The 19,186-nt window shown below is 37.7% G+C and overlaps 1 protein-coding gene across 4 annotated transcripts in view; it reads left to right on the forward strand.

The window, feature by feature from the left end:
- The window catches only part of LOC150078028 (amidophosphoribosyltransferase-like), a 153,156-nt gene that overhangs the window by 121,992 nt on the left and 11,978 nt on the right, over nt 1-19,186 (forward strand). For all 4 annotated transcript variants that reach the window (XM_090385102.1, XM_090385104.1, XM_090385105.1 and 1 more), the window contains 2 exons: nt 1,876-2,003; nt 16,503-16,724. In XM_090385102.1, the coding sequence (XP_090241228.1) occupies nt 1,876-2,003; nt 16,503-16,724 (350 nt within the window). The remainder of the gene's footprint in view (nt 1-1,875; nt 2,004-16,502; nt 16,725-19,186) is intronic.

A 19,186-nucleotide genomic window follows, 5' to 3' on the forward strand; every position in this document is an offset into this window, starting at 1 on the left:
AGGAAGGGAGGAAAGGGTTATGCCATTAGTTAAGAAACAAATAAAAACTAAGGAAGTGCATCCAATTGATATTGGTAAACAATGCAATGTTGAGTCAGTGTAGTGTGACATAAGCAATGGGAAAGGGAAAATGAGCGTAGGTGTGTGTTATAGGCCTAATGAATCGGATGAGAATAATGAGCAATTGTGCAGAGAAACAGAGTGGGCCAGTAAATCAGATTGTGTTATAATGGGGTTTTTAACTTTCCAGATCATCTTTTGATTCCCAAAGGGGAATCAAAGGTGCTAGTCGTGCTAGTGTCGTGCTAGTTACAGACGTGCTAGTCTAATTTCTGTTCCAGGGAAAATATGGAATCACTGGTTAAGGAAGTGATGCAGGATCATCTAGACAAGTAAAAAAAAAAAAAGTAAAGTGCAGCCATTATCAACCCACTGCAGGATGGGAGCCTCCTCAACAATTCATGCTGAGGGAAATGGACCATAATCTGCCACGCTGGTCCAGTGCGGGTTGGCAGATCGACCGTATTCAGCAGTCAGGGGCTTGAACCCTGGTCTACTCAAAGAGCGTGTGCTACTGCACTCCCGCTCCTGATCACTTGGCTACAGAGGCCTTGCAGTTATACTTGAGACACAGCATGGGTTTGTTAAAGGAAAGTCTTGTGTGACAAATTTGATTGGATACTATGATGTGGTGACAAAGAATTGGATGCAAAGAATAATTTTGATATCATATACTTGAATTTTAGGAAAGCTTTTGGTACCATGGCACATGGAAGACTACTGGACAAATTGGAGCAGCATGGCATTAAGGGCAAGTTGCTACAATTGATAAAAGATAATTGAGTGGAAGAAGACAGAGAGTGGTTATCAATGGACACTGCTCTTCATGGACTAATGTTATTAGTGGACACCACAGGGTTCGGCGTTGGGCCCATTGTTTTTTTGGTATTTCTCAATGAAGGTATATTAGGGTTCATGTCTAAGTTTGCAGATGATATGAAGGTTGGCAGGGTTGTTAATGACAGTATGCTACTGCAACAGGATCTGGAAAAGTTGAACAGATGGGCTGAGAGGTGGAAACTAAAATTTAACATTGACAAATGAAAAGTACTGCATATGGGTAGCAGTAACCCCAGAGCACTGCATCAACTGGGTGGTACTACACTCAGGGTAGTGGAGAATAAAAAGGATCTGGGGGTAATTATGCAGTCAGATATGAAGTTTTCTGAACAGTGCAAAAGTCTGCAAGAGTAGCCCATGGTATCTTAGCATTAGCAAGGGCACATGTGCAAGAAAGCAAGCTTATATAGCATCAGCCAAAAAAAAAAAAAAAAAAACACTCCCCTTCTCATTTCACCCATTCGCTCGCTCCAAACGTTATTATTATTACCTATAGGGTGCAAGGAAGCCTGAGGCTTATGCTTCACCAGCCAAAAAAAAAAAAATTCCCAAGTTACCCTGAGAGAGAGAGAGAGAGAGAGAGAGAGAGAGAGAGAGAGAGAGAGAGTCAAAAGTAGAACGCAATCACCAAGAAAGAGAAGAATGATGATATCCAGCTCAGGTTTGTTCAGTTCTGCCTTAAATTTCAGTGTTTTGAATTTAAATGCTGCATAGTAAAGTATTTTCTATATCCTGTATACATTTCTAATTCTTTAGCTTGAATTGCTCTCTGCTAATTTTTCATTTCCTTTTAATAGGGCATCTAGAAGTTTTCATGCTTTTTGAATAGAGGTGTTAAATAAAAATAAAAGATACTTATATAATAATATTCCCTGATGGTCATTATTTTATCTTGTTGATGATAACAGAGTAGTAATAATAGGAATAAACTGATTAATTCAATGTTTGTTTTAAAAATTTTCTAAATTATTTCAGGACAGATGGTATACACAGTTCGACAAGAATGTGGGAGGCAGCTTGCCCGAGAAGCTCCTGTTGATGTAGATATAATTAGTACAGTTCCTGAATCAGCCACTCCAGCTGCATTAGGATTTTCACAAGAAGTATATAAAAGAATTTATATCATATTATATTTCCTTTAATAATTTTTTTGCTGCATAGTAAACTGCATTGTTATTTTCCCTATACTGATATGGTTATTTGGAGTGGTTTCTAAAATGCAGGAATGTCCCTTCTGAGGGTGCATAAGGTTAGTTAGGGTTCATAAGATTTTCTGGGAGAGTTATATAGTAAAACTGTATTATATCCCATGTTGCATCAGTCATTGGGTCACCATTGTATATAGTGAAAACGCCTTCCCTTTGTGAAAGGGTCACCTCTTTTCACTCAGGCAGGCACCATCACAATCTACGGGCACCTCTGTAGCCAGGTGGGCAGGACCAGCAGTGCATAGCACATGCTTCTTGATTACACTGGGGTTCGAGCCCGTGACCACCAAATACAGAGGATGTGGAAAGGTCAGGGAATGACCACTGCATATCCCCGGAGCAATATGGCCTTAGTTGCTAATGCTCCTAAAAACCAAATAATAACAATAATATAATAACTCCTAAAAACCAGCTAACAAACAACAACAACAAACATCACAAATCTACAATAGTGACCCAAGGACTGATGCAATATTGGAATTCCTGAAGGACACAGACTGCAAAAATAAAATGACAAGACCAAGGAAACCCAAGATGAAAAACACTTGGAGGATGCAAAACTACATCAAAGCCAACCTCCTAAATATATTGCAATTCTCTACCTGATTATGACTGTTGCCAGCAGCAATCCAAATTGGGTGCTCTAACCTGGTCCACTTTCAACCCCACATCCACATGGCAGGGAGGGGAAGGAGACAGGTTCTGTTCCCCCCCCCCAGTCTTTCATCTGGTGGGGTTTGTCTCACTGAATTTTTGGGGCTGCCTTCTCTATCATCCCCATATTTCTACCTTTTACCCCCCTTTCTTCAATCTTTACCCCCCTACTATAACTCATCACAATTTTTTTTTTAACAATAGGCTCCTGCCTCTGAAATCTAGGAGGCAAGGACTGCCAGAGTACTAATGCGATCTCTCTCTCTCTACGCCTGACCTACCTCCTTGGGGCAACAGGTGGGTTCCACTTGGGGCTAAAGGACTGCCAGAGTACTAATGCGATCTCTCTCTCTCTCTCTCTCTCTCTACACCTGACCTACCTCCTTGGGGCAACAGGTGGGTTCCACTTGGGGCTAACAACATAACATGACACTACACATCACTAACACACACTTTACACTTTTTAAAAACCTCTGGTCTTCACAGAGTTTTGTGGTACACAAACAGTGCACAACGTGGGGATGGAGGGAACCTCTGGGGCCATTTGAAAACTAACACTTTACACTTTAGTGTCAGTGACTGATTGTTTAAAAGTTGACACCAAAGATAATCAGCATAGTTTAATTACACAAAAAATAATAAGCCTCAAAAATAATCACCTCAAGGACTGAATAAAAATTTATTGTGGTTATTTTTATTATCTTTTCACACTATCACTTGATAGCATGAAAAAAAGACATGTCCATGGCACCGGCTTTATGCCACAATATTCTTGAAGTGAATAGTGAATAGATCCCACTAACACAATATATAAATTGTATTAGTGGGATCAGTTTGAGTGAGTAAACAACAGCTGTGAGGCATTTTATCTGAACATAAGTACCAATATGATTAACAAATTAGGTGATGTACACAGCACATTATTATTATTTTTTATTTCTTAAATTGACTGAATGTTTTCTTTTTCTGTGATTAATGGAAGTAAAAAATAAATAATAAATAATATTTTTTTAATTAATTGCTATTTAATTAACCAATAATATATATAAAAGTAATTGTACTTTACATATTTCCTTTTGGATTTTAATAACAATTTAAAGATAACATCCATTTCACATTTCTGTTGTGATTAATACAATAAGAGAATGATAATAATTCATGATTTTTATGTTTAGTAAACTGATAACAAGAAAAGACCTTCTCAAGTTTCATATGTGTGAACTGAAAACATTTCTTCCCTATGCATCCACCATGCATTCATTCCTCTGAATGCATGGCAACAAACATATACAATGCTTCAGCTGCAATGAACAGTATGTGGATAGCCTGAGTGATACTCATGAAAAAAATAAATAATAATTGCCAAAGTTCTATTGGTCCAATTTTAATAAAATTTTGGATGGCACAACAAATCTTTCTAAATAAGCCAAATATAAAATTTAATGAAAACCCATCCATACGGAGTTACTTTATTAAATGTACACAGATGGATGAATAGGCACTTTACACATACAGTCAGTCCTCGTATAACACGTGTTTACACTACATGAATTCGATCATATATGATTTATAAATAAGGGAACGATATTGTATATAACACGAACCGAATTCGCTTATGCACAGTTCACTTTGTGTTTACAAGACATGGCAGTCGAACGCGTAATCACCCCAACTGAACGCAACACAATAGGAATGAAGAGAATATTCTGAAAATGTATTTATATTTTTTTTTATATCAGTGAAGGGGAAACACATTTCACTATAATAAGGTAAAAACCCACACAATTCCAGCTATCGGAAATACCATTACATTGAGTTTACTACCAGTTTATAACAGATTCCACTAGCAGAAACACAATCGGAAATTGTTTTTATTGTTTTATGGTAGTAACCCCCAGAAATGTGCTTCAGTAAAATGTGAGGTGTTAATAGTGTATCTCTGCCTTTACGGTGTTGTTTATTCAATTGCTACACGCGCACAGCACTTTGTTTATGTGTATCAAGCGTGCCTCCTCATTTTGTAATTGTGCTTTATTCCCTAAAGATGAGTAAAATACTTAAAAGGTGTGAAAAGAAGCGTCCTGGTGAAGACACTACAGATTCAGAGAGAAAAAGAAAAGCAATATCGATAAACAGAGGGACTGGGTCAAAAATTCTTATCTGGAAAAATTTGTAGTGGCCTCATACTATGGTTTATGGCCAAAATCACACCAGCCTCCGGCCCACCGGGGTTTCCCCAGTAAGGCTTATGGCCAGTCCGCCTCTGTTGATAGAGGAAAAAATATGAAATTGTCAAACACTTTGAGTGAAATGAAAGACCATGTAATATTGCACGTGCTACAGGCCTAAATGAGGCAACGCCGAGAATTAGAAAGAATGCAGAGAAAATAAAAACAACTTTCATAGCAGGAACAACTCAAAGTGTAATTAAAATCCATTAGATCAAGACACAAAGAATTGGAAGAGATGGAATGGCTGTCATCTGTTTGTATAGAAAATCAAACAAAAAACAAGTTTTCTTACGATAGAAGCAAAAGCATTAGCAATATTTTATTATGTAATAGTCATAATAAAATACTTAAGTAATGTTTTGGTTACAAATGTGTGTTCAATCTTGGGTGGTCGGCACCTAACCCTATTTTCCCTACAGGGCTTGTTGTTTATATTGCACGATTTTGCATTGTATGAGGGTTTCTAGGAACACAACTATCATTCTATACGAGGACGTATAGCATCACTCAGTACAATGGCTGGTCTGACAGCAGACTGCCATTAAGTGCCCTTACCACAAACACTTGCCTGATTGGGGGAACTAGCAAAATTAGCATGTACTTGGTGGGATGGTAATACATTGTCTTTTGTCATTACTGTAAATCAACCTTAATTTTGTGCATTACTTTCAAAAACACAACTAATGCAGCTCAAAGATTGCTCTGTTAAAAAAGCATTCTTTAGTATTTCATGTCTTGCATGATTTGAAGTCCACCATCATAAATAACTACTGTGAACGTTCTTGGTATTTGACAACCTTGTCACTGGCAGTTCTAGTTGCTTTATCTATCTACATGCCTTGTCTCAACAAAATATTTTGGGTAATTTTGACAAATCAAGATTAGTTGAATTCTTTACTACTCACAATAGTAATAGCCATATATAGTGCAAGGAAGCCATAGGCTTTTGCTGCAATAGCTGAAAAATACAAACAAACAAACAAACAAAAAAAAAAAAAAAGAGTACCTAAGAAAATAAAATTATTTGCTTCCCTCATCACATAGATAACTATCTAATTGACCATTGAATCTATTCAAACTGCCAGCCTCAAGTACCTGCAAAGGCAACCAGCAATCAGCGACTTGCTGGTAAAATGGTCCTTGGGGTTGTCACAGACATTCTCTCAGATAGGCCAGACAAGTTGTACTTGCTACCTGGGAGTATAAAACGCTGATGGAACTGATATTTGGGTGACACTAAAGTCAAGTGGACCCAATTTCGGCGAAGTCTGGGCGATCTGTGACAGCCAAATCCTCTGCTTGCACCTTCACGATGGTGTGACTGTTAGTAATCCTGGGTATAACCCTCATGCACAATGTGGGTGACCACCCAGGTGTGAATCAACGTAAGCAGGAGTCGAGGGGTGGCACCCACACCACAGGCAGGAATGCTGCCCCTCTGTGTTACCAGGCAATACTAGGTGGTAGGTGACTCTCGTCAACTGGTGTAATACCACCACTTTGCTTATTGGAGGCTTGAAGTGGTGGAACTCGTGTTTAGTCTCCAGAGCTAAATTCCGGTCAACCCTACCCCATCTCTTCCATCATGCAGTATGACTGATGACTTTTGAGGTTATGATGGACATCATGGCGAGATCCAATCTTTCTTACATTCGAGGGTAGAACTCTAAAACGGGGTTTGCAGGCCGACCACTAGTTAGTACACCGGACTGAACCTATTGGTAACTCTTTAGGAGGTTCCGGATCAGCTAGTGTATAATCTTGCTATCTCTACTCTGCCAGACAGTGACTGGAGGGAGTTCAAGTAGTGTGTATGTGGAGGGCATTGTCGAAGCCACGTTATGTCAAGGATCTGGATATATTCTTACCATGTGTACGCCATATCCAAAAATTTCATTACTTCATACAGCATGTCCCACCTACTCTTTCTTACCATTGAATACACCATGAATTGCCAAACTAATAGAGTAAGCATATCTGCGAAAAGATCTAAGATCTGCCTACACCATTCATTTCACAAATATATGTGGTCTCAATTCTAATCTCAGCAATGTCCATTTCCACCTGCAGTCTACCAAAACCCCATGTACTTTTTCTGACAGAATCTCAGTTATCGGTTGATTCAACTACTGTTCATGTCAGTTGCCCAAACTATTCACTGTATGATTCCTTTTGCCTCAAAGTTGGTACTTGTGCATGTGTCCGTTCCGATATTTCCTGTCAGAGATTTCATGATTTGGAATCTCCTCTTTTCGATCTTCTGTGGCTTAAAATCTCTCTACCTCATTCTGTCAAATTCATCTGTTGTCTCTACCGTTCTCCCAACTCCACTAATCACTTGGAGCTCTTTGACTTCCTCTCTTTACACCTTGACTTTCTCCAATCCAACTTTCTTAACATTGAGGTAATTTTCCTTGGTGATTTTAATGTTCACAACTTCAGCTGGCTTCCGTTTTCTAGTCACACCGACCCAACTGGTCGAGATGCTGAGGCTTTTGCAATTACTAATGACCTTACACAGATTGTTCACTTACCTTCAAGAATACCAGACAATCCTAACCATACAGCCAACACGCTTGCTCTTTTTCTCACAAACAACCCTTCTAATTAAATGGTTTAAGTGAGTGGTCCTTTAGGCACCTCAAATCACAACTTGGCGATTGTCTCTTCTCTAATGGAGCCTTTATCTCATGGCAATTCCCAACCTTGTGTTGTTTGGCATTACAAGAATGCAAAATGGGATGACTTGCAAGATTTCTTTTCTTCTTTTCCTTGGTCGGACTACTGTTTCAAAACTTCTGATGTCAACATTTGCTCAGATCGTGTCAATGAAATTATCCTTGTAGGAATGGAATCCTTTATCCCCAACTCCACTTTAAAATCTTGTCCTTTATCCAAACCTTGGTTTTCCAATAAATGTGCTAAGGCTGTTCAGGAGAAGAATGTTGCATATCATAATTGGCTTTTTTCCAATTCTTTAGTTTCATTTTCTGCCTATACCAAAGCTCGCAACAATTGTAAAGCAGTTATTAATCAGTCCAAACTAGATTTTGAACAGGCTAAGAGTAGGAAACTTGCTTCTTGCCTTAATGGTAGCCGAGCATTCTGGTCTCTTGCCAAAGCTATTGGCCGGCCGCAACTTTTGCCCATCTCTGCTCCCACCTCTGTCAAAACGAGATGGTTCTGTTGTCACTTCGGCCAAGGATAAAGCTGACCTGCTAGCATCCCATTTTTCTTCCAATTCATGTATTAATGATCTTGGTAAAACACCTCCCACCATTCCCAACATGCTCCATTCAATGCCTCCTGTGGTCTTCCGTCAAAAGGATGTCAGAAGGATTTTGACGAATCTTGATGCTAAGAAAGATCCAGGTCCTGCTGGTATTTCTCCACTTGTTCTCAAAACCTGTGCTCCCGAACTTACTACTGTTCTTTGCCGCCTTTTTTCACTTTCTTATTCCAAAGGTGTTTTTCCTTCTGCTTGGAAATTTGCTCATATCGAGCCAGTTCATAAAAAGGGTGACAAACCCCTCCCATTCTATTATCATCCCATTGCAATTACCTCTAATCTTTCTAACGTAATGGAGAAATTAATTAACTGCCAACTCTTAAACTACTTAGAAACCTTCTGTTTGATCAACGATTTCCAGAATGGGTTCCATCAGTGTCCATCCACTGGTGATATTTTGGCTTATGTTACCCATTTATGGACAAATTCAATGGAAGAGTTTGGTGAAACACAAGCAATTGCTTTTGACATCTCAAAGGCTTTCAATCGTGTTTGGTATAAAGGTCTTCTAAACAAGCTTCCATCTTATGGTTTGCTTACTGTTTTCTGTAATTGGTTATAGAGTTTTCTCTCTGATCGCTCACTGAAGGTGATTGTAGATGGCTCTCTGTCTTTTAAACACTAATGCTGGTGTCCCCCTAGGTTCAGTTCTTTCTCCCACTCTTTTCCTCTTGTATATTAATGAGCTTTTGACTGGAAATCCTATCCACAGTTTTGCCAATGATGGCACTTTGCATTCCACTTTCCAGTTCGAGAAACCTTGTCCTGCTCGAGGCGCCTCCATAGCCAGGTAGGCATGAGCAGCAGTTCGTAGCACACGCTTCTTGATTAGACCGGGGTTCAAGCCAGTGAACACCAAATATGGAGGATGCGGAAAGGTCAGGAAACGACCACCGCATATCCCCGGAGCAATATGGCCTTAGCTGCTAATTCTCCTAAAAACCCAACAACAACAACAACTTGTCCTGCTCAATCAGCTTCAACTTCTCGAATATCTGCTACCAATTCCTTAAATGCCAATCTCCAGTTAATTCTCCAGTGCGGCAGAGACAACTTAGTTGATTTCAATCCTTCTAAAACTCGGTCCTATCTTAATTCTTGCCAAAAAGGATTTTTCTGCTCCTATGCTTAAGTTTAGTAACACTCTGATATCTAGACATGATATATCTCTTTTGGAGATTTCTCTGACTTCTAATCTCTCTTGACACAAGCACATTACAAATATTGCTTCCTCTGCATCTAAAAAACTTGGTTTTCTCTTTCGTTCTTGGAATTACTTTTCTTCCAAACAGCTGTTCACTCTATACAACTCGCAAATCTGCCCTAACATGGAATATTGTTCCCACATCTGGGGCGGTGACCCCAAAACCTCTCTCAGTCTTCTAGATTCCATCCAGAAGAGGGCAATTAGATTAATTAATGACTGATCTCTAACAGAGTCTCTCTACTCTCTGTCTCATAGATGTACTGTTTCTGCTGCAAGCCTTTTCTACATATACTTCCATGGGCACTGTTCTTCTGAATTGGTTTCTATAATTCCCGCTCTCTCTTTCAAAACAGTCCAAACACGTGCCACCACCAGACAACATCCATTTGCTGTTCGACTTCAAACTCACAGAACTAACTTTTCATCTTCCTTGTTTATTCATTCAACTGCCATTTTCTGGAACAACCTTCCTTCATAAGTATTTCCTGAAAATTACAGTCTGCAGAAGTTCAAGTCTAATGTCAACAAATATCTTCTCTCGTCTTTTCAACCTCCAACCCAAGCATGGTACTAAGTACTATAGGTTCTAATACCTGTCATGTTTGGGGTTTTAATAAAAAAAAAATTAAAAAAATAAAAAATAAAATAAAACTGTGTACACTCAAAGGGCAGAATTCATCGGATACCTGGTTCCTGGGCAATGCGACGTTGTCACCCTCTCACTAGTGGATGCACCCACAGCTTGGCAGGTATATAGGTACACTGGATTACTGCATTCACATAGACAGTAATTCGGCATCAGTATGGATAAAAATAGTGAGTTAACAGACTTTGAAAGAGGGATGATAGTGGGTGCCCGATGCATGGGTCACTCTATCGTTGAGGTGGTACAAAAATTGTACCACCTGCACGATCTCATTCGACTGCACCAAGAGCGTATCGGGAATACACCATTTCCGGAATAACATCTCATTATGGACAGTGCTGCGGGTGGAGAAAGGTGGTGGATGAACGTGCCATTGACGTCTGTCTTGCATTGTTTCAGCCAACCGGTGAGCAACAGTGGCAGAAATCGCTGGCAACTTCAGTGAGGGAGGTGCCAGAAATGTCTCCACCAAGCCATCAGGCCATCATTAGCTGCAATATGTTATGGGAGCTGCTGCCCCACCAGAGTTCCCATTGCTAACACCATGCACAGGACTCTATGCCTCAACTGAGCGAAAGAACATCGGCACTGGACCTTGGATGATTGGAGATGGATCCGATGAGTCCTGTTTCCAATTATTTTGAGTGGACGTGAGGGTGCATATATGGCAGAAACTGCACGAAGCTATGCACTCATCATATCAACAAGGAACTGTTCGGGCAGGTGGACAGTCAGCAGTGGTCTGGAGCATGTTCAACTGGCACACGTGACCTCTGGTACATCTAGATGTACCTCTGAATGGTTCATGTTACTTGTCCATCCTTGTAGACCATCTGCACCCCTTCATGGTCATCCTGCACCCACAGGGCAATGGACTCTTCCAGCAGGCCAATGCGCCTTCCCCACAGAGCAGTGGTGACTAGAACATGGTTTGAAGAGCATTCTGCATATTTTACCACCATGGAATGTCCTCCCCATTCATGGACCCCATGGAGCTTCTTTGGGATGCCTTGGAAAGGTCTATTCAAGCTTTGGATCTTCCACCCAGGAATCCGATAGAATTATAGACAGCAGTGCAGTAAGCATGGCTGGAAATACCTGTGGAACGCTTTCGTGAACTAGTGGACTCAATGCCTCACTGTGCGAATGCCCTTAAACAGGCAAAAGGTGGGCCTACCCATTAGTAGATAGGTATCCCATGATTTCTGTCCATTTAGTGTATAATCTAATCTAAATCTCTTCCCCTATAATTCGAATTTATGCCCCTGAGTTCTGGAATTATCTATAACAGTGAAAATTCCACCTTCGTTAATTTTACTAACCCCTCTCAGAGCCTTGTAAACCTCAATCAGGTCACCTCTAAGGTGCCTTGTTGCCAAGCTCTTTAGCCCACATAATCAAATCTTTCCTCGTATGGTCTCCCTTTTGCTGATCTCACCATGTGAGTTGTCCATCTTTGGGCCCCTCTCAAGAAGCTCAGTGCCTTTTTTTAAAATGAGATCTCCATACTTGAACACAATATTCCAAATGTGGTGGCAATTACCTTATACAACGGGACTGTGACCTCCATATCTTTACAGGATAATGTTTGATAAATCATCAATAAGATACCACGGGGCTTTCCTGGCTGCCTGTTTACATTGCTCAGAAAACTTCATATCTGCCTGTATTATAACTCCAGATCTTTTCTTCCTCTACTGTTTTTAATTCAACCTCACCAAGTGTATAATTTATTTTTGGGTCGCTATTCCCCAAGTGTAAAACCGTGAATTTTTACTGCATTAAAACATGCCACTTTTCTGACCATTCTTGCAGCATGTTCAAGTCATCCTGAAGGAATGCTGCTTGGTGCTGATCATAACTACTGTACCAGCTGTTATGTCATATGTAAATTTGACATCAAGCCTTCTATCCCATCATCAATCACATTTATGAAAATCAGAAACAACACTGGTCCAAAAACTGATCCCTGGGAACTCCACTTCTGACGCGTGCATGTGTGCATTCATGTGTTTATGAAAGTTCCAAACATGAAAGGTATTTGAAGCTATAGTGCTGTGCATGGGTTGAAGGCTGAGAAATACAAAAAATACTTGTTGATATTAGACTTGAATTTCTGTAGATTGTAATTTTTGTGGAATACATGTGAAGGAAGGTTATTCCAGAAGAAAAAGTAGAAGGGATAAACAAGAAGAGAAAAAGTTGGTTCTGTGAGTTTAGAGTTGGACAGTGAATGAATGCTGACTAGTTGTGACACATGTTTTAAGTGGTTTTCAAGAGAGTAGGGGAATTAAAGATGCCAATTCAGAAGAACAGTACTCATGGAAGTATCTGCAAAAAAGCACACAGCAGAAACTGTATGCTTTAGAGACAGAGAGTGGGAGAGACTGTAAGTGATGGATCATTAATTAACCTGACTGTCCTGTCTTGAATGGAGTCCAGACGCTTCAGAGAATTTTTTGGAGTGAGTAGTTCTTTAGAAGAAAAAAGTAATGTTGAGAGAAGAATAGAAAAGAGAGAGAGAAATTAGAAGTAGTTTTCAGACAAGATCATATATCTCTGTCCTAATTGAGATATTGTGATCTTGTCTAAAAAATCTTGAGTGTCACTGAGGAGGAGCATAGGAGCAGAACCCCTTTTTATTGCAAGAAATAAGGCAAAATCCTTTTGAAACAGAGTATTAGAAGGATTGAAGTTAACTTAGATTTATTTGCCTAATGGAGATCGTCATTTAAGGAACTGGTGTTGGATATTCAAGGAGTTGGTGGCTGTTCATGGAGGATAAGGTTTCTCAAACTGGAAGGTAAATTCACTATCATTAAAAAAAAAAACCATGGGTTGGATTCCCTATAAGTTACAGGCTGTTATTGATATCACTGAAACAATATTTGGTTAATAGCATGTCCATCACCTGCACAAAATTCCATTCTTTAGAAGAACTGTGTGTTTAATTGCTTATTAAACTTAAAACTACCTTCCTCGTCTGCTAATCTTGCAGTATAAAAACTGCATTGCAAAAAGATGAGGACACTGATGTAAAAATGCACATGAAATCCACAATGTTTGGTAAATGTTGGAAAATAATATAAAGGAGAATTTTTTGTTTTACAAATGTATTCATGGTAGAGCTATGCCAATGAAAGTGTTCTAACTAACCATTTTAGAGAAGGATGAAATAAAGTGGGAGAATGGTGCTGGACTCTGGGATCTGTACTGCCAGATCCCAGTTGATATCTGGAAAAAATGCAGGACTTCAGGCATTGGTAAAAAAGAAAGTCCCTCATACTATCTGGACATACAATATGTTTTAAACAGGCACTTGCATTCAGAAATATGAGTGAGGAGCCACAGATTGTACTGCAAGCTATTCATCATCATCAGCCATTTTCAATCCACTGCAGGATGAAGGCCTCTCCAGAAACTTTCCAGTTCCTTCCATTTTGTGCAATGGCCATCCATTTACTACCCACAAACTCATGAATTTCATCTGTCCATCTCTGTTGTTGTCTTCCAGGTTTTCTTCTAGCTCCTCTTGGGTACCATTCTGTTATTTTCTTAGTCCATCTGTCATCATGTCTTTGAGCTATGGGTCCTGTCCACGACCATTTTAGTTCTTTAGTTTTGATAAGAATGTCCTTTACTTGAGTTTGCTGCCTAATCCGTGTGTTTCTCTTCTTATCTAACAGTCTGATTCCCAATATAATTTGTTCCATTCTTCGCTGTGTAGTTCTCAGCTTCTCTTCCATTATTTTGGTGAGTGCCCAAGTTTCACTTCCATAAGTCATGGTGGGGAGTATACATTGGTTCATTATTTTACGTTTCAGACAAATTGGGATATTGCTCCTCAGTATGTGACTATATTTCCTGAATGCTATCCATCCAAAATTTATTCTTCTTTTGACTTCCAGCCATTTATCATTATTACAGCTAATGACTTATCCCAGATAAGTATATGACTCTACCTTTTCAATTACTGCTCCTTCAATCATTATATCCCTTTCTGTGGCATACTTGTTCATCATTACTTTTGTTTTAGCCATATTCACCTTTAGTCCAAAATCCTTACTAATTCTGCATAACTGATTAAGATTTTCCTCTAATTCTTTGGGATCGTGGCTTATGACCACAGTGTCATCTGCAAATCGTAAATGGTTTAGGTACTCTCCATTCACATTGACTCCTTTCTGCGACCAGTCTAATCTTCTGAAAGCTTCCTCAAGGGCAGCAGTAAACAACTTTGGAGATATTGTGTCTCCTTGTCAAACTCCTTTCTCAATTTACTACTGTCTTTGTCTAGTCTAATAAAGGAGGTAGCATTTTCATATATTTTCTTCAAATCATAATATATGGGGTATCTATGCCTTGTCTTTCCATTGCCCGAAATATTGCCTTATGCTGTATGGAGTCAAATGCCTTTTCATAATCCACAAATGCCAGGCATAATGGTGTTTTATATTCATTTGCTTTCTCCATTAGCTGTGACATTACGTGAAGGTGTTCCATAGTTGAGAATCCTGTCCTAAAGCCAGCTTGCTCTTTCGGTTGATTCTCATCAAGTATTCTTTCTAATCTGTTAGTAATGGCCCTTGTCAACAACTTGTAGGTGTGGGATAACAAGCTAATTGGTCTATCATTTCCAATTTCTGATTTATCTCCTTTCTTATGCAGCAAAACTATGATTGCATTATTCCACTGCTTAGGCATCACACCTTTTCTAATGTATTTTGTGAAGAACCTTGCCAGTTTTTGTGTCATGTCTCTTCCTCCCAAGTTTAACAACTCTACAGTAACTTAATCTTCCCCCGGGGCTTTCTGATTCTTCATTTTCTTTAACACGTGTTCTACCTCATCAGGAAGGATATCAGATATGTTGTATGTCTTACTAATTTGCGATCCATCTTCCCCTCTGCTGGCATCATTCCCTCACTTCTTGTATAACTCTTTATAGTAGTAGTCTTCTGCTATTTGAATTATGCCTTCTCTGCTTTTTATAAGTACACCATCGCTATTCTTCAGTTTCAGTATCATTTGTCTTTCTGTATTACTGCTCATGGCTGCTGATTTAAATCTTTTGTTTTCCCTTAATGCTTGTTCTACTTTTCTTGTGTTAAATTTTCTTATGTCCTCTCTGAGTCTCTTTCTAATGGCTTTGCATAACTCAGTATACTCAATTTTCTCCTTGTTAGTGTTTTTCTTGTTCTTCATTTGTCATCGTCGGTTCATCATGACAAGTGTTTCTTGACTAATTTTTTCTTCTTTGGATTTTTTTTACCTATAGGTTTCTTGGGCTTTATCACTTTCAGAAAGTTGTAATATTCTTTGTCGATATCTTGGTCCTGAGCAGTCTGCAGAAGCTCAAACTTGTTCTTAAGTTCCAGTACTGCTTTTTCTCCTCTTCTGTTATTTCAAAGACCTTTGTATTATTTACTCGAGTCAGTTTTTTCCTTTCTTTTCTTACATGTATATCAACCCCAGGGGCTCACATCTGGTGAGTATGGGCTTGGCACACCCAGGGTCCTGAGTTGGATATCATCATTTTTCTCTTTCTTAGTGATTCCTTTCTGCTTCTCTCTGTCTTTCTCTCTCTCTCAGGGTAACTCGGGGAATTTTTTTTTTTTTTTTGGCTGGTGCAGCATAAGCCTCAGGCTTCCTTGCACCACATGGCTAATAATAATAATAAGTGTGCATCTTACCATTCTGTGATCACTTCCAATATTTACCTTGTTCATGACAGTCACATCATTCACGATATATCTTCTGTTAGTGAGGATGAAGACGATTTCATTAGTTGTTGATCCATTTGGGCTCTTCCGTGTCCACTTTCTGTTCACCCTTTTCTTGAAAAAACTGTTCATTACTGACATTCCTCAAGATTCTGCAAATTCCACAAGTCTTTCACCTCTTTCATTTCTTTCACCAATTCCAAAATTTTCTATAGTTTCCCTTTCTGCACTGTTTTGTTTCTTTCCAACTTTAGCATTGAAGTCCCCCATAATGATAAGTGTAGTGAGTTTTCTGTTCATCTATTATCAGAAGAAAACATGTAAGAACAGCCCATTGAGAGAAAGACTACAAAATTATCTGATGATAGGAGGGCAAAATTTACAGTGCTTCTATACTACTGTGAAATGTTGTGGCTTACTTTGGTTCCCAAGTACTTAACAGGGTATTTGCAGTTAAAACAAAAATAGCCATGTTTCTAGGTGATAATAGTAATGATGCAAGTTTATTTCACCATGAAACTTTTATCTAAATTGCAATACATGTTGCAAAATTAAATTACTAATTATATAATAAATTTTGATCATATTAATCTAGCAGATGAGTGTGCATAATAATGTTTCTTATTATTTTTTTTTTTCCCTAGTCTGGTATTCCTTATATCGAAGTTTTATGCAAAAATCGATATGTAGGTCGGACATTCATTCAGCCCTCAACTAGGCTAAGGCAACTTGCAGTATTAAAAAAGTTTGGACCTTTGAGTGAAAATTTTCGTGGTAAAAATATTGTTCTTATTGATGACTCAATAGTGCGGGGCAACACTATTGGAGCCATCATTCGTATGCTTAGGGAAGCAGGAGCAAAAGAAGTAAGCTTTTATTTTAATTTTTATTCAATTTTTAAAAATGTAATTAAATATAATTTTGAAAATTTTGATTTTTTTCCCTTTATTTTCATATTTTTTAGAGCCTTCTTAGCCTTCTTTATTTCAAGTTTTAATTGTATTTTATGTAAAAAATTGTGAATTCCCAATTATCAAAGAGCTATGAGGACAGTGTTTAGTGATTTTTTGGAGCTGCGAACCCTGCTCTATTAGAAAGTTTATATTTCTTTTTTGCTTCAGACCAGATATATAGATATTTTAAGACTGAGGTACTAAACAATAAATTTTTGAAACACTTGTAAAAAACAAGGAAATCTGGGAAGTTGTGGTCTCTTAGATCTCTCAAATTGAAGAAAATTAAATAATAATAAAAAAACATAAATAATTAATAAAATAAATTATTTATTTGCATTTTTACCAACTTAAAACAAACAACAGAAACAAAAATTATTTTAAACAAAAAGTTAAAAATATTCACATCTTTTCCCATAGTTTTACTTAAACCTTTATGATTTTATTCTAGGCCATTAAGATAAATCATATTACTCTTTAACAGAATACAATTTAACAAATATATATTTTTTAAATTTAATACAGAAGTAATTTTATTTTGAAATTTATTTTAAAATAATATTGTAAAAGAAACTGCAACCTTTCCTTTTCAGTTCACTTGGTTTTATGGATGCAGCTTAACTGTCTGACAAGTAATTGTTTATATAGTGATTTCCTGATTTACAAACATCCAGTTTACAAACTTTTCACACATTCAAATTCAATTTATGAACTCAAAGTTTGATCTTCTTAGCTTTTCCTCAACTTACGCAACTGAACAAAACATGATCTTTTAGATGTAAAATGAATGAGAATAAAATACTGTCATTATTTATCGTATACTGTACATTATATTCATAAAAACAGAATTTTGTATATTTAATTTACAGTGGAGTACTTTTTTTGTGTGTGTAAAAGTGGTATTACTGATAATAGTATTTTATTTATTTTCTTGTTAATCTAAGAAAATTATTTTCCTAATATTTATTAAGTACCATACATCATTACTGCAGCTAGGAAATTTTTGGAACAGAAATTTAAAATAAGTAGGTTTCAAAATAAATAAGTACAAACTCCACATTTGGTAAACTTGGGTAGGCCACTTCTGGATTTTGGAATGAAGTTTTATTGAGAGTGCAGTATTTCATTTTTCTATCATTTTCTTTCATTGTATAATTTTCCTACCATTTTAACCTAATATAGTACAGGGGATCCTCGTTAACTGAGGATAATTGGTTCCATAAAATTCCACTTAAAACGAATCCACTTAAAATGGGGACCAAATTTTCGTAATGCTTATTATTTAAATAAATGAAACTAGGCATAATATTTTAAGATTCTATATCTATATAATATCGTTGTAGACACACCATAGACAACTCTTAAAGAAAAACTATGGTAGTAGTGTGAAAGGCATCATTTCATCTGTATCTCATATTGTGCTCATTCTTCACAATGAGTTGTCCATGTATTGCACTACCTCGAATAAGTAACACTTCACTAATAGAGAAGACTGTTGTTACTTATTCTCGGTGGGCACCCACTCAGATGGCACCATTTCATAGTTGACTTTTCATCGGTGGGCGAAAAGCTGATGAAAAGCCAACTAGCTTTAAAACAGTGCCGTCTGGGTGGGTGCCAATGAAGAATAAGTAACAACAGTCTTCTCTATTAGTGAAGCATTACTTATTCGAAATAGTGCAATACATGGTAACTCATTGTGAAAGATGGGGAAGCGTTGCCTATTCTGGGGATTTGTGAGTGATTTAGTTCAGTCTGTGAGTGGGAGTAACTGTCCCTTTCTTCTTTCAACAGCATTTCTTCTTCTTCCTCTCCTACTATCACTTTCCTACACCTTTTTGCTTTGCTAAGTCTAATAGGGATAGTATGTGGATAACAGAGTATCTTATTCCATACTAGTTTGCAAGCGGTGCCCAACGAGAATAAGTAACAATAGTCTTCTCTAAGTGAAGCGTTACTTATTTGAGGTAGTGCAATACATGGTAACTCGTTGTAAAGGATGAGCACAATATGAGATACAGATGAAATGATGCCTTTTACACTACTACCGTAGTTTTTCTTTAAGAGTTGTCTATAGTGTATCTACACCGGTGGTATATAGTAATGTTTATTATGTACTTGTACATAGTAAAAAAATGGATGAAGAAACTGAAAAATTAGAAAATTATTTTATTAGACATTTTTTATTATATGTTGCACAATGTTAAGGTTAAGCAAAGTTTATTGAAGTTACACTATTTTTCAGTTGTATGAATAAAGAATGAATCCGGAGTTGTTCATGTTTTTTTTGTTTTTTTTTTTTTTGCCATATTTTTTCAGATAAAATTGTGTTGTAGCATTTAGTTCTGTCTTTAACTTTTGTTGCATGATCATGA

Source organism: Mastigoproctus giganteus, chromosome 11, assembly GCF_048544385.1.
Source record: "Mastigoproctus giganteus isolate SK-2022 chromosome 11, ASM4854438v1, whole genome shotgun sequence".
Lineage (NCBI taxonomy): Eukaryota > Metazoa > Arthropoda > Arachnida > Uropygi > Thelyphonidae > Mastigoproctus > Mastigoproctus giganteus.